This window comes from Pipistrellus hanaki (assembly GCF_964339955.1).
Source record: "Pipistrellus hanaki genome assembly, chromosome: 14".
Classification (NCBI taxonomy): Eukaryota; Metazoa; Chordata; class Mammalia; order Chiroptera; family Vespertilionidae; genus Pipistrellus; species Pipistrellus hanaki.
In genome coordinates, this window is record NC_140516.1 from 54,133,862 (window position 1) to 54,149,740 (window position 15,879).

Consider the following 15,879-nt stretch of genomic DNA (forward strand, 5'->3'; position numbering starts at 1 on the left):
GAAGTGAATCAGCGAGGGTCACTAGTCACGGAGCCCGAGGGGGACATTCAGTGCTGGACAGTCACGCAGGGCGGCCCTCGGTGGCTCCAGCTCCTCACCGGAGGAGACAGGCAGAGGGAGGGTTCCACCTGGAATCCTGTCTGCAGTGGGCGTACACCTCCTCCTCACCTCTGGAAGCCACACAGACAGAGGCTCAGGGTCCAGGCGCTCGGTCCTGCTCCGAGCCGCCCCCTTGGACCACAGCCTGGGCTCTCCGGGTTCGGGTGCGGCCGGCCGGACTCCTGAGGAGCCGGCACAGCGCCCACCTCAGGCCTGGCCAGACTTCCTGTTTATTCCTCACTTCTGTGCGTTATGGACATGAAATTCTCAGCAATAATTTGCAATAGTCACATCGCATGTTAAGAACACAGACAAAATTAAAGCACAGATTTCAAACAGGAGGCTTCAGTAATGCATCACAGCAGTTAACGTTCACATGCCACAGACCGTGTGGAACTGCGCGCTCAGGGTGAACTCCCGCGATGCAGCCCCGGACAGGAGCCCGTGCGCTCCCGGTGAGGACGCAGGGCGCTCGGCCTCAGCACTGCTCCGCTCTGTCGTCTGTGCCTTCAACAGCCGCACACACAGGCCAGCACCCATCTGGGAACAGGTCTTACAAACTCACCCCAGGTTCTCTAAACATCTTTAAACGTAACTGATGAGGAAAGTAATTCAGTTGCTTGAATTTTAAATTTAAAAAAATTAAAAGTCTTTCTAGGGACTCTTAAAGCTCTCTCTCCAAAAGTATAAAATGGCGCACTCGCTCCTCTCCTCTGAGCTGGGCAGGGGCTGGAGCTGGTGGGAGCTCGAGGACCTGGAGCGACGCGTCCGCCAGTCTGGGCTGTGACCGTGACTGTGACCGTGACCGTGACCACGGCCCGACCGACGCCCGCCTCACCTGGCTGGCGAGGTCAGGTTTCCCAGCGCCTGCTACCCTGTCACTCTTCAGCCGGTTCCTGTTTGGGGGATTCCAGCTCGTTCAGTAAATCTCTGCCGGCGGCTCCAGCTTTTGAAGCGAAAAGAACTGCTCCCTGTTTAAAACCGAGGCTCTTCAAGCTCCGGGCGTAGTCTGCGTACACGGCGGAGACGAGTCTCTGTGAGCTGCAGTCAAGGAGCTGAAGGCGGCAGGCCTGCTCCCCCCACCCCCCCAGCTCCCGGTGGGGAGGACCAGCTCCACCCGCAGGCGCAGGGCCTGAGGCCACTCCTGGCATGGCGAAGGCCGTTCTGTCTGTGACGTCACCGCACAGCACCAGCGGGGCCCATCTTCTCCCAGGACAGCGGTCTCCAGCCTTCCGGACTTCACGCACCACCAGCGTCCACGCTGGCTGGCGACCGCTGTCCCAGAAGATCCGCTAATGTCCTCCCAGGTCCCACGACCCAGCTCAGCGCCCCCCGGAAAAGCAGGAGCTGCCTGCCTGTCCGAGAGGCTGGCGTCGGGGGCAGAGAGGGCCGGGGAGAGGCCAGTCCAGGCCTGACTGCACAGGAGCCTGCTCTCTGGGCTTGGGCTGAGGGCCCCACTCGGCTGGGCTGCTGTCGCAATGGCTCCCCTGAACCAGCAGCTGCAGGGCTGAGGGAGCCGGTAACAAGACGCACAGACGGTGTCGGGAGACCACGTCCCGGTGGAAAAGGGCAGCGACCACAGGCAGGGCCGCACCCGGAAGGAGGGGAGCCGGCACCTCACGCCCGTTCTCTCTGAGGAGAGGCGGCCTGTTCCCTGCTGGGGGACAGGGCCCCGCGTGGCCCATGGCCAAGACGTCTGCCCGCGGGTCACAGTGTCCGCCCCTCCTCTCCCCCCAGCCCCCCACGTTTACTCCTGGAAATGTTTCCAGAGGAACATGCAGGGCGAGGGTGGAGGTCTGGAATGGACCACATTAAAGCAGCAGGCGCCTTGCCTTCCCTAAAGGACCCTTCACCTTCTCTAAGCTCAAACCGCATTACAGAGCCCGAGACCCCGTCCTGACAGACGTCCTCCTCCGAGCTGCAGCAGCAAGGCCCCACCCTCCCCCTCCCCCTCCCCCCACCCCCTCCGGGCTCGGGATCAGAACGGGATCTTTCTGGAGGAACTACAGCCCCTGCCCAGGCAGCGCTCCCAAGGGGCTCTGAGCCACCCGCCCATCGCCCCCTCCACAGCATCGCCGCCCGCCCATCGCCCCCTCCTCATCAGCACCCGCCCATCGCCCCCTCCTCATCACCGCCCGCCCATCGCCCCCTCCTCATCAGCACCCGCCCATCGCCCCCTCCTCATCAGCACCCGCCCATCGCCCCCTCCTCATCAGCACCCGCCCATCGCCCCCTCCTCAGCATTGGCGCCCGCCCATCGCCCCCTCCTCAGCATTGGCGCCCACCCATCGCCCCCTCCTCAGCATCGGCGCCCGCCCATCGCCCCCTCCTCAGCATTGGTGCCCGCCCATCGCCCCCTCCTCAGCATCAGCACCCGCCCATCGCCCCCTCCTCAGCATCGCCGCCCGCCCATCGCCCCCTCCTCAGCATCGCCGCCCGCCCATCGCCCCCTCCTCAGCATCACCGCCCGCCCATCGCCCCCTCCTCAGCATCGGCGCCCGCCCATCGCCCCCTCCTCATCAGCACCCGCCCATCGCCCCCTCCTCAGCATCACCGCCCGCCCATCGCCCCCTCCTCAGCATTGGCGCCCGCCCATCGCCCCCTCCTCAGCATTGGCGCCCGCCCATCGCCCCCTCCTCAGCATTGGCGCCAGCCCATCGCTCCCTCCTCAGCATTGGCGCCCGCCCATCGCCCCCTCCTCAGCATTGGCGCCCGCCCATCGCCCCCTCCTCAGCATTGGCGCCAGCCCATCGCTCCCTCCTCAGCATCGCCTCGGAAAGGATATGCGTGTCCTGGCCGCCCTCCAGGGCCCCGTGCTGCAGACACGCCTCCACAAACAGGGCGGCGCGGTCGAAGTACCTCATGCTGCTCGACAGAACACACAGGTCAGGGGTCACTGTCCTCGGGGAGAATGTCCAAGGAACCCAGGCACTGAGCCCTCTCACCAGCGCCTTTCTAAGCCCGGCTTCCGAGGAGGAGGCCCGCTCAGCTCTCCCCCGAGCCCCTTGTACTAACACGGAACCAGTGAGGAGCCGGGACAGAAAACTTCAGAGCCGCTGCCCAGGTGTAACACATCCTCTCTCTGTACTCACCTCCCGACCTCCGTCCTTTTAAACACGTGAAACCCTTATGAGTCCGGGCGATGCTCCTCAGACTCTCAGGCGACCCTCCCACCGCTCCCGGGCCTTCCCCTCAGGGGCTCGACTGAAAGCTGACTGTGCCCCGTCTCTAGAGACTTCCCGTCTTCCTCGAGAGGCACCGTACATCTGACCAGGATGCAGGCAGGAACAGAGCGGCCCGGCCCAGCCCGGAGCAGCCCCGCAGGTACCTGTGCAGCATCTCAGCGACGCTGGAGAAGCAGCCCAGGGAGAGGAGGACCAGGAGGGCCTTGGACTTCTGGTTGACCTGGGGAGAGCACAGGTGGTCCACCCACCGCTTCAGAACATCGGCGCACTCCTCCGAGCTCAGGCGGACCTGGAGAGACGCCGCGTGAGGACAGACACAGGACCGATCGCCACACCGCTCCCGAGACCACGGCTGGGCGTGGCTGCACTGGCAATGCCCTGGCGCCGCTGCTGACCACAGCGAGGGGACGAGGCAGCCTGCAGGGCACTCCGGCTGGCACTCCGGCTACAGTGGGAACTGCATCTTCCAACAAGAAGCCATGCAGTCTGTGCTCAGAAGAGCAGGAGGATGTTTTAAGAAAGTATTTGCAAAGCATCTCTGCAGCCAAACTGCTTCTAAACCTCGAGTATAAGGTTCAAGATTAAAGTTTCTACCCAAGTGCTCAGGGCACCCACAGGAGCCCCTACCTTTGCGAGCCACGCGGCCCGGCTCCACTCCCCGTAGGTCTGCAGGTAGCGGCAGGCATCCGCGGCCTTGTCAATCAGGCAGAGCAGCTGCACACCCTCTGCAAGACCCAGGCAGTCCAGTGAGCCCATGCCCTCTGTCAGCCGCCGCCAGCCAGAACACGCCTGACTCCACCTGGTCCCGTCATTTCACCTGCTGGAGACCCCTGGCTCCAGCTCCACGACGCTGCCACTCCAGTGACCAGCCGGAAGCACAATCCAGCCCGCAAGTGAATCAGCCGGTCCGGCACAGCTCCCGCTCTGGCTTTCAGCAGGCAGCTGATCTGCCCAGAGTGCCCGACTGGTGCCCACTGTCTTGGCATTTATGTCCAGTGCCCCTTTCACTCCTAGAAAGTGCTCTGGTCCAGGCAACTAAATCAGAGCCACCTCCTGAAGAGCCAGTAATAACCCCCTGCTTCTCCAGCACCCACAAAAAGGCAGAAACGCCCCCACTGACCTCCTCCTCTGCTGGGAGCGGCCCGGCTTCCCAGGGCCCTGGTGAGCAGGCCCCAGCTCGCTTACCTGCCAGCTTGCCGCTGGCGATCATGTTGGTGGCCACCAGCTTGATGGTGCTCTGGGAGGGCCCGGAGGAGGTGACGGTGGTGACCAGGCAGGCCTTCAGCGCGTCGCAGTAGTAGTGCTGGTTGTCCGCACTCGTCTCCAGCAGCAGCTGCACGGCCCTGTCTGTCTGGCAGGGACACGGTTCCTCCAATGACTCTCCCCCCTCCCGCCTCAGGCTCATCCCCTGGACACTGACGCTCACAGCTGCAAGAGGACGTTCCTTTAAGAACTCCTGACGCTCAGTTTACGAGACAAACACTGAGCGTGTTCCCGCTCCTCCGGGCAGCGTGACCCGCCTGGTCTACAGGAGTGCCCGTCGGCTCAGGCCACGACACAACACACCGAGGCCTCACCAGCACCAGGAGGCCCAAATCACAAGCTGGGTCACCACAGTTTCATTTTCTTAGAAGATTTGCTGGTCTTACTTTGAGAGAAAGCCCACATTTATATTATACTTTCAGAGAAATGCTATGTTGTGTGTGTGTGTGTGTGGGGGGGGGGGGGGCAATGCTCTGAAGCACTAATCAACCAGCAGCTCCATGAGCACGAAAAGCTATAAAAGCTGACGTACTTGTCCCAAGAGCAGAAGCTGGTCCGTGCACTTGCGCGTGTGATCGTAAGTTGACCGTTTCACCTCCTGCAGATTAACCCTCTCCAGCTGAAATTTCTAGAGAGGGAAAAGGAGAATTGGATCTGGATTAGAAGACTTGAGTTATTTAAATATTACTATACTTAGTAACTTTATTTTTACTGACGTCACTGACTTCTGAGTCATTAACCCACTTTACGGAAGGACTGGGACAGGAGCGGGTGAGCCTGCCGTCCGCACAGGCTGCCGCTCAGACAGCAACTGCGGAGGACGGGAAGCCCAGTGGGTGCTGAGTATACCACAGGTTAAAGGTCAGGAAGCTGTCCTTTCGTATATAAAAAGCACATTCAAACCAAGAGAAAGAAATATTTGTTATTTATAGGAAATAATAAGAGAGAGAGAATAAACAAGTTAAAAAATTTTAGGCAAAGAAAAAAATAAAAGACTGCTAACAAAATATCAATGGTATTAAAAAACCTAGAGCCATCCATCGTTCCAGGTCCTGGGTCCGGCCTTTTTTATACAAGCGTGGGCCTGGGCTCATTCCGCTTTGCGGGCTGTCACTTAGCTCCAGCGCCCCAAGGTGAGGAGGCTCAGAAACACGGCAGTGCCCGGGGACAAGCTCAGGGTCTCCTGCTGCACACGGCACCTGGAAGTAGGCGTTCTCACAGAGCACGTCGTAGCAGATGTCCAGCGGGTTGCTCGCTCTGTCCTGGGGGGCAGCGTCCTGGGCAGCGGGGGTGCTGGCCGCCTTCTCCTGGGACCAGCTGTGCAGGTAGTGGGCGGCCACGGTCCAGAAGTGCAGCTCCGACTCGTCGCCGTAGAGCCTGCGAGGCAAAGCCAAGTGTCAAATGAACCCCCACAGACGCTGGACGGGCTCTGAGCGCCGAACGCCGGGCTCAGTGCTGCCACGTGACCCGGGGGAGGGGGTGCCCGGCTCAAACCATACGGGCCTGGCCGCAGCGGGCCCCTCAGCCCCAGGCCTCTCCGTCTGTGCCCAGAGCAGTGCCGGCCAGGAGCCTGGGCCATATGCCGTTTGCCAAAGCGCCCTTTCCTCGGAGCCACAGCACCACACGGAGGAGGCTCCCTGGTTAACTGCCTACGAACGAGGTCTGGGGACGCCAATCTGTCCTCCCGGGAGTGGAGGGAAGTGTCTTTCTCACAGGTGACAACTCCACGGTACGGTGAGAGTACCGGTGATGGAGTCTAATATAACTCATCAGTACACTGAAGTGCACGCCCTTTATAGCCGACACTGTAAAAAGCTGTCTGAGGAGGGAGTCTTTCAATAGAAAAGGCCTCGATCTCACGTTTAAATGTAATGTTTTTTCTATTTGTGTTACTACTTTAAAAACTGTTATATTAAAGAATAAACTGCACTATATTTTTCTAATCTAAGAGAGTTTGGTCTTAACTAAAAATCCATAAAAGAAATGAGTTAACCAATTCTGTCTCTTATACAGAACTCCTTTCTTTTATATATATGGCTTTTTAAAGATTAACCTTAGAGAGGAAGGGAGAGGGAGATAGAAACATTGATGACAGAGAAACATCCCTGGGCCGTCTCCTGCAAGCCCCCTGGGGGTTAAGCCCACAGCCCAGTCCCGTGCCCTGATGGGAATCAACGCCACCCCTTGATGCCAGGACAACACTCAGCCACAGAGTTCTTCAGAAAATGTTACCTGGACACCAGCAGGCATCTTTGCAGAAGAGTGAATTCTGGATCGAGCAAGAGTTTCTTTATGTCACTGCAGACGAATCAAAGGCAAGAAAAAACATTTAATTAGACAACAAAGCAAGGGGATGAATCAACAGGCTCTAGAGATAGAAATTCCACTCAAGGCTGTGTTCAGAACACATCCCTGGCACTAAAGACGCTTCTGGAGCCCAGAGCGTGTGGCCTGGAGAGGGTCCGTCAGACTCAGCGCTGAGGCTCTGACCGTGTCTGACCTTCTTGCGACCCTGAGACACAGTTTTGAAAAAGGGAACAGCTGCCCACAGACGACCCGCTGGTCACCAGCAGCAGCGTGCCCCTGAGAAGCACATCCAGCATTTGCTTCTGAAATATCTGATGTAACATATTTAAGGAAGAAGGGCTAGTGTCTTTATAAACTGGTATTTCTAAGATAGCCAAATATGTATTCATAAAAGAGAGATATTCTTTAAACCTATCCTTTTCCATTTAAACACAAATGTTAACCTTTGACTAGAGAAAACAATAAGGTAATTATTTGGCATTTGACCTCAATAAAGCATTCTGTTATGGTGCACTGTTCTAATTAAGTGTAACAGACTCTGGATTGCATAAATGGGTTAGGTGTTACCTGTATGCTTCCACTTCCTTTGCAGCATCATTCCTACCTAATCTACCTGCTCCTGGCTATGGAGCACTGACCTCCTCGCCAGACTGTGCCCGGGCCTGGACAAGGCCGCTGTAGGAGCAAGAAGTGGGCACACAGACCGCCTGGGCACGTGTTCGCAGGAGCTCGTGGGTTTGTGGTGGATGCAGCCTGAGCCGGGGCCGCTCGCCCCCAGCTCTGCTCCTGCCCCGACAGGAGACCAGGGCCCAGGCCCCAGGAATGTGCCGAGACAGGTCAGCGTCCCTTCCCACCCACCAGGCCCGGGGACACGTGTCTCCCGGCACACGTGTTTCCTGCGCTGCACCTGTCCTCACTTTAAACAGCCTGATGGACGGAGTGTTTCCTTCTCATCTTCTAATAAACATGGCTGGAGTGCTTACTTGGACAACGAGTTCAACTGCTCTTGAAGAAGGCTCTTTATTTCTTCATTTTCTGGATAATCACTGCACAGAAGAGATTTTGAGTGAGTTCATTATTTCTTCAGGTACAACCATTCATTTGTTCACCATAAAACAGGTTAATTAGAGAAATAACCTGTTTGTAGTCCTTGGTTAAAAGCTGGCTGCAGACCAAAACAGCAGCACTGTTCTCAGGGACTCTCCCTCCCCCCATCATCTTTGGTGCTGGCTTCTGCCTCATTGCATCGAACCGAGGACACGGCAAAGAGAGCCCCCCTGACTTTCAAGAAACCAGAAGACTTACTGGTGGGCGCCAAACCCACCGGGTTCGGCGATGACGAGTGGAGTGTGTGCCCTCCGCTCCACCAGAGGGCGCCCCTTCCCAGGCAGACACTCCCTGAGAGAGGGCCCCTTGGTGGGTCAGGTGTCCCTTCCCCTGGAGAGAAAGCCTGTCTTGCACCCCGCATGACACAAGTGCAGGAACACTTGTGGGTTTACGTACAACTGCCAACAATCCTTCCTGTGGATACTTTTGTACAATGAGGCAGGTACTGAAATGTATGAAACAAGATGCCTGAGGGGGCCCATGCCTGATGCTCTTAAAGATTTAAGTCTGGCCCCAAACCCTCTTGGCCTCCACCGGCCGTCTCCACCCTCATGCTGTCGTTCAGACTGTGAGGAGCCACAGGGCTGCCAAGGGCAGCACGGGCACCCAGCTAACTTTCATGGACGTCCTACACCCCCAAGGAGATGACAAGGGAAAACAGAAGTGCAGACACTCACACTTGAGAAATATCCAACGAGTGCTGTCCGCTCCACGGCTGGTGCAGCAAGAAAGCCTTCAAGGCGAGGGAGGCTCTTGGGACAAGGAGATATGGGCACCACACGGGCTCTGGACACACAAACAAAAAGTGGGTTTACAAAAACACAATTGCTATGCTACTACTACTAGAGGCCTGGTGTGCAAATTTGTGTCCCTGGGCCTGGCCTGCGGGATCAGGCTGAAACCGGCTCTCCGACATCCCCCAAGGGATTCCAGATTGCGAGAGGGCACAGGCCAGGCTGAGGGACCCCACTGGTGCACGATCAAGGCTGGGGAGGGACGAGGGAGGTTGGCCAGCCAAGAAGGGACCGAGGCAGAGCTCCAGGGTGTGTCCGGCCCATCTTGCTCAGTTCCAATCTGCTGGACCTCAGCAGCAAGCTAACCTACTGGTTGGAGCTCTGCCCCTGGTGGTCAGTGCACGTCATAGCAGTTGAGTGACTTTAGCATATCATTAGCATATTATGCTTTGATTGGTTGAATGGACGACTGGATACCTAGCATATTAGGCTTTTATTAGATAGGATGAAGCTTCAGCTATAGACAGTTTACAGAGTATGGTGGCAGGTGAGACAGTGTGGCTGACATCATCACCACTTAGACACACAAGTGGAGAGATTCTTCCTCAAACTAAAATTTTTCTTTCAAAGACCCGGTGTCCTGCGTGGTACAGGATAATTACCCCATCTGACTGCAAGACCCAGTGCGGCAATCCAGCAGGTGCCATACAGGTCATTACTTGACCATCCTAGCAAACACTCACCCGTGCCATCTTCCTATTCGATGGCTGCTTTCCTGAGACCATTAAACCAGCGTGGCCCTCGCCCTGAGCTGCTGGCTGCAGGGCCAGGCTACCCGGGCCCAGTATGTGTTCAGGCCTCACTGAGAAGGGGCCCGTGAACAAAAGCCCCATCTTCCCGGGCTCTGGGCCCTAGAATCCCGACACGCAGTGGTTGGCTTACTTAGGACACACCGACAATCTGCCTGTTTTCAACAAGTTCCTGTGCAAACTAACAGGAGATCCAGAATTCCAACCCGACATCTGGACTCTGACTCCCTGCAGGGCCGCACGCCCACTCCCGTATCCCGCAGAGCCCTTGCCCGGATCCGTGGACAGCTGCACACAGCAGCAACAGGAACCCTCACCCGGGCTGCCTCCGTGAGACACGCAGCCACGTGTGCTGTCCAGTCCCAGCCTCGGCCTCGGCCTCGGCTCCTGAAACCTGGGAACGCGGTCACACAGGGAAGCAGGTGAACTCTTCTCTCACTTAATTTTAATTAATTTACACTTAAAATATGACACCCAACCAGTCATCTAAGAACACTGGGAAGAGTCTGACTACAGCACTACGCTCTGAGCGGTGAGTTTTATAAAATCTAAATATGACTAACACGCGTTTCAATGGAGAACCTGCTTCTGAACTGAGGTACGCTCTACGTGAAAATACACTGGGATTTGAAGACTAAGTCCTGAAAATGTAAACTATCTCATTAGTAATTTTTAATAATGATTTTATGTTAAAACGATATAACTTTGTATATACTGGCTTAAATACAATTCTTATTAAAATCAACTTCATCTGTTTCTTTTTTATGTGGTCCGGGAAATTTAAATTTATGTGGTCCGCTGTGTTTCTATTGGACACACGGCTGTAGAACACTTCGTTCTATGTAGTTAAGTATAAATTAAGTCACAGATAAAATATTTTATGTGGACTTTTCAATTTCTAAGTTGGAAAGTGGTCAAGAGTATTTCTCATTCTACATTTTTCCACAACCGACAGTGTTACCATTGATCCGATGAAATCACCTAAAACGCAGTTCACACTCAGCAGTCCTCTGCGACCCTCCTGTCCCCAAGAGCTGTCTTCTTTCCAGAAACCCGGGGCCTCGGCAGGGCCCGCCTGCACTGGCTTGTCCTGTCTCTCGTCTCCGAGGCTATAGGACAGACCTCCCACTTTGCTTTTGATCTCACATGATGTTTTCATTTTTAATGGGTCGTAAGATAGGCATCAGAATTCATTAACTCTCTGAACGCTTCCCAGAGCGATTTCCCAACAACCGAGGGCTGCCGGGACACGACGCTCGTCCCTGGGAGGCAGCAGCCACCAGAGCTGTGCCCTCTGGTGAGACCCCGACATTCCGAGTCAGCCCTTCCTGTGAACGCAAACTTCTCTCATCTTTGAAAAAGCCCGAAAAGGGTCAGAGAAGGCACGTGGGGAACGAGCTGGGGAGTGACTGACACCTGCGATTACAGAGTCCAGCGTCTCTGCGTAGCAGCACCCCAGCTCCCCACCCCTTCAATCAGACCTCGGACGCAAGGGCTGAGGGAGCAGAAGCGCCCCCCACAGGGAGCACCCCCCACAGGGAGCACCCGCACAGAACAAAGCTCCTGTCAGAGTGCCTACCAGTGAGCTCCTGCTCGTCCACCCGGACGCCCGCGGGCTTCATGGACATCTCCAGCACTCGGAGGCACCCGTCGTCCGACGCCAGGATCACTTTGTCCGACGTGCACCAGTCCACGTCCAACACCCGGAAGGTCACGTTCCTGCCGCTCCGCAGGCTGCTCACCATCTGCACCTTCAAGAAGAGCAGGGGATGCTCACCGTCTGGTCATCGTCACACAGAGGCCCGGGGCCAGGGCAAAGCCGAGGACTCGGGCATCTGCCTGCCTCCCACATGCAGCTGCACTTTGAAGGCCCCAAGGCGGTGCTAACATCTACCGTCGCTGAGCTGTCCCCTCTGGAGCAGAAACGCTGGAAGGAAACTCAGCGGAGGAAGCTGCTCTCAGGCTGACGGCCCACACACAGGTTCCCCCTCCGAAGTGCCCGCACCCTCCACGGCGCCCTCTCCCTCCACGGCGCCCTGTCCCTCCGCGGCGCCCGCGCCAGGCCTACCTCCTTGGTGTCCCACACCTCAGCTCCGTCGTTGTACATGGCGACCAACTTCTGGTTCCCTTTCCCCGGGGCAAAACGGATCTTCCTCACCCAGCTGCGGTGGGTCGGGACCCCTCTGAGAACACACAGACAGAGCACAGTGTGAGAGAGAGGGATTGGGAGCTATATCCACGTCCCTTCCCATTTCTGCTTCGGACAAGGTCTGTGATGGGAGAGCCACTTCCCTTCCCGGGCCGGGGCGAGCTGACAGAGGGTCTGCCCCTTCCCAGCAGCTGGGATAATGTCCCCGCACCTCGGTGTGGACCGTCTGCAGGGCTGAAGGATCCAGAGGCGGGCTCAGCCCAGGGCCTTCCTCCCCAGTTCAGTGACAGGAGACTCAGCTCAAGAGGTCACTTTTTAAACCAGATAAGAGTGCATTCTTAGCTCATACCTGGATACTCTGCCTTTCAAGTCCCAAAAATTTAAATTCCCGTCCATATCTCCAAGGACTAGCATATCCCCTTTCCAAGCGATGCAAGTAATGCTGCCCATGCTTCCCTAGGAGAGAACGGCAACAAGTACACATAAACCCTACCCACACGCTGTCCCGACAGAACAATGTCTTTACTTAATAACCGTGACAAGCTAGTATTTTAATACTTAATTATAAATGGTCAGCTTTATTATGCATGCAATCAAATCACTAGTGTATCACTTTCAACGGTGAAAAACCAGATTTCAACTTGATGGATATTAAGTTATCTGAACCTGCTTTATGGAGAAGGTGTGTCCTTGAGAAAGAACTATCTGAAAGGAAAGAAAAGGAAAGAGAAGGAAAGGGAACCCTGACCAGAGAGCCCTGGGCTCCAGCTTCTCTCGCTGCACAAGAGAAACCATCTCCAGGGGAAGCCAAAGCGGTTTCACAACCATCGGCAGCAATTTTTCTCCTGAGGCAGAGGATCCAGCCTGTGGCTCCGGGAAAGTGGAGGTGAAGAGACTGCACCCCGCACAGGCCTGCACCCTGGGACCCACAGAGAGCCGTGCAAAGCAGGCACGTGAGAGGCAGGAGGTCAGACCGGCACGCCTGGGCCCTCGCGGTGGGAGGACCTGCCGCGGCAGCACAGTCCCCCAGGCTGTGGGATGGGAGCCGAGGAGCCTGGCCTCGAACCCAGCTTGACCACGTGACTGCTGCATGTTCGCTTCATCTGTCTGTCTTGGGTTTTACCATCAATAAAGTAGGGCAAGTCATGAAACTTAGGAGTTCCCATTAATAAAATTATTAATAAAAGTATGCAGGTCAAGGCCTCAGAATAATGTCTACCACAGTCAAAGGTCCACACACATTCGCTATTAAATAACATTATTGCTCAGTTACTTCTTATTAAAAAGCATCTTGTGTTTGCTTCTATAGAGCAATATACAATAAAACCCACACATTCAGTTCTCTAGGGAAGCAGCACCTGGAAGAACTGGGCCACAGCTGTAATTAATGATACGGCAGTGTGAACAAGTCCATCGATGATACCGTCTCCTTAGACACTGAACTTATTTACATTTCATTTTTCTGAAATAGTTTTCCAGCGTAGGTGTGGCTTCACCGGGTATGAACCACACCCTCTGACCAGCACTCAGCAGCCGTGCTCGGCGGGACTCACGTCGGGGGGGATCCGAGCGCTGTCCTTCACGGAGCTGCCCTCCACGGTGAAGTGGTAGACCTGCCCGTCGCTGTCTGTGAACACGAAGTGCTCCCGGGCCGAGATGTTCTGACTGAGCTCAGACTTACTCTCCGCCTCCTGCAGCAAGCTTTGGGCAAAACGAGATAAAAATACTCATCTCTTTAGAGCGACACCTTGACTAATTAACTCATCCAAAATTAATGGGGAAGGGGTGTCCAAAACCATTTTAAAAAAGCGGAAGCTAATAACAGGAAAACACAAGCCCCTCCCCGGCAGTCCTCCCGGGAGGACCGCCCCGCGTGGAGGAGCAGCTCCATCACACAGGAGGCCCCTCCTCAATGCTCTGCCCCAGAGCGCTCTCTGCAGGCGGGGCTTTCCAGGGCCATCCTTCCCTGGGGTGGTTTTATTGGAAAACTGGTGGGGATGGGTGAGGACAATACTACGTGTAGAACGCTGAAAGTTTTCTTTGCACATCAATGACAGCATGACCTCTGTATGTTCAAGGCTCCGCTCGTTTTACTGTCAGGGTGGACGGTGTGGGACAGAAGGATCACGTCACGATGGACATGACGAAGCACTGACTGCGCTCAGCGGCGCGGCAGCGACGTGACTCTCCCCCGTGACCCGGGCACCACAGGTGGCAGGCGGGCAAGGGCACCCACCTGATCACGGACGACTCGGCGATGCTCAGCTCGGCGTCGGAGACCACGGTCTGGCGAGCCATGGCCTCCCGGGTGGCCAGCTGCTTCTTCCTCAGGCTCTTGAGGTTGTGAGACGGGGACCACTCCTGTGAAGGGAGACACGGCACTGCTCAGCGTCCGCCCAGAGCAGCGGGCTCCTGCGGTGCCGTCACTGATTATTAATTATAACTATGAGCGTCACTTACTATTGCTGCCCAGGAGTTACAGTTGTCCCAGAGACTCATTATTTACAGAAAGGCCGAAGGAATGCATTTGCATTACAGCTTAAGGCAGACGATTTTCATAATCTACCTCTACCCCTTGCTACCTCTTGTCTTCAATTAGAGCTTAAGGTAGAAGAATTTAATGGCGAACTTCTAAAAAGTCTAACCCTTTGATACTCCCTTTTTATGAACTGGAAATAATAAACTCAACGGTGTATCTCCCAGGCACACTCCCACCCCTCCCACAGCCTTGGTGCCAGGGAGAGCTGACAGTGTTCTCTGCTCAGTGTTATCACCCGCAGGTCCACTTCCAACCTCTCTATTTATTGCTCCTTTTACACGCCTCCTGCTTTAATGCATTTAGTCTACTATCGTCTCGTACGTATAAACTAGAGGCCCGCTGCGAATTCATGCACCAGTGGGGTCCCTCATCCTGGCCTGCAGGATCGGACCAAAACCGGCTCTCTGACATCCCCCGAGGGGTCCCGGATTTGGAGAGGGCACAGGCCCGGAACATGGCGGGCATTGGCCACAGCAGGATGGTGGAGCAGGTGAGCGGGGGTGCCAGATTGGGGCGAGCCTCTGGTGGTTACTGAATATTCTTTGCTGCACTGGGCCCCTAGTTATAAGCATATTACACTTTGATTGGTTGAATGGCCAACCAGACAACCAAACACTTAGCATATTAGGCTTTTATTATGTAGGATTAGCATGTAGTCATTTTGTATGCATTTGTAACTTACATAAGTAGCACTGTGCTATCCATCCTGCTCCTCAAACTTCTGAATAAAATTTGAATTGGAATTGCACTAATGTAGCGTTAGCTTAACACATCCAAGAATAAGAGCTGTCTTCATTTATTCAGATCATCTTCTTTGGACACACATTTTTACAAGAAAACACATGGCGATAACAATTTCAACTCAAGCTAAGACAACTATTCGCCACACACTCCCATCCCTAAATAAACCGTTTCGTTAAGTACAACTCACCAAAGCGGTTATCCCAGGAAAGTTCTTGGACATTTCTCGAAGAATGGTACAAGTCCTAACATCCCATAATTCGAGTGGTTTATCTTTGAATACAACTGCCAAATACTGCCTAAAACAAACAAAATTACTAAATAAGTGCCTTTTTGCAAAATGTTCACATACATGGTAAAAAGTTCAGTAAATCACAAATGTACGGTCCATTTGAATCTTTCTCTTTTATTAGTGTAGATAATCCTGCCGTATATTCCCCCTTGGAGCAAAAAACTCAGAAGTGTCCTGGAGGTAAAATGAGTATACATTACAAATAAAGTAAGTTCTTTCACTTAATAAACCACAATCAGGTGGAAGTACAAGAGCATTTCAAGTCGTCTTCCTTCCATTGCTGATAGCGCTCGCAAACATGGTGAACGTTCCTAAAACCGGCAGAACTTTCTGTGAGAAGTGTGACAAGCACCAATCCCACACAGTAACACAGCACAAGAAGGGCAGGATCCTCTGAGTGCCAGGGAAAGCGGCGTTATGACGGGAAGCAAAGTGGCTGTGGTGGGCAGACTGAGCCTTTTTCCTGAAAAAAGGCCAAAACTACAAAGAAGATTGTGCTGAGGCTTGAATGCATTGAGCCTAACATCAGATCTAAGAGAATACTGGCTATTAAGAGATGCAAGCATTTTGAACTGGGAGGAGATAAGAAGAGAAGGGGTCAAGTGATCAGTTCTAGAGTGTCATATTTTGTTTTATTATATGAAAATAAAATCT

General features: G+C 54.7%; 1 protein-coding gene across 1 annotated transcript in view; it reads right to left on the reverse strand.

Moving 5' to 3' along the window:
- Window positions 1-310: 310 nt before the first annotated feature.
- The window catches only part of WDR11 (WD repeat domain 11), a 35,843-nt gene continuing 20,274 nt past the window's right edge, over window positions 311-15,879 (reverse strand). Inside the window, exons 14-29 of the mRNA XM_084904422.1 lie at window positions 15,124-15,232; window positions 13,890-14,014; window positions 13,207-13,354; window positions 12,003-12,109; window positions 11,573-11,687; window positions 11,084-11,255; window positions 8,639-8,747; window positions 7,838-7,900; window positions 6,780-6,845; window positions 5,747-5,924; window positions 5,080-5,175; window positions 4,470-4,635; window positions 3,912-4,009; window positions 3,428-3,573; window positions 2,884-2,964; window positions 311-1,134 (exon numbers count right to left, since the gene is read on the reverse strand). Of these exons, the coding sequence (XP_084760548.1) occupies window positions 978-1,134; window positions 2,884-2,964; window positions 3,428-3,573; window positions 3,912-4,009; window positions 4,470-4,635; window positions 5,080-5,175; window positions 5,747-5,924; window positions 6,780-6,845; window positions 7,838-7,900; window positions 8,639-8,747; window positions 11,084-11,255; window positions 11,573-11,687; window positions 12,003-12,109; window positions 13,207-13,354; window positions 13,890-14,014; window positions 15,124-15,232 (1,936 nt within the window). The 3' untranslated portion in view covers window positions 311-977. The remainder of the gene's footprint in view (window positions 1,135-2,883; window positions 2,965-3,427; window positions 3,574-3,911; window positions 4,010-4,469; window positions 4,636-5,079; window positions 5,176-5,746; window positions 5,925-6,779; window positions 6,846-7,837; window positions 7,901-8,638; window positions 8,748-11,083; window positions 11,256-11,572; window positions 11,688-12,002; window positions 12,110-13,206; window positions 13,355-13,889; window positions 14,015-15,123; window positions 15,233-15,879) is intronic.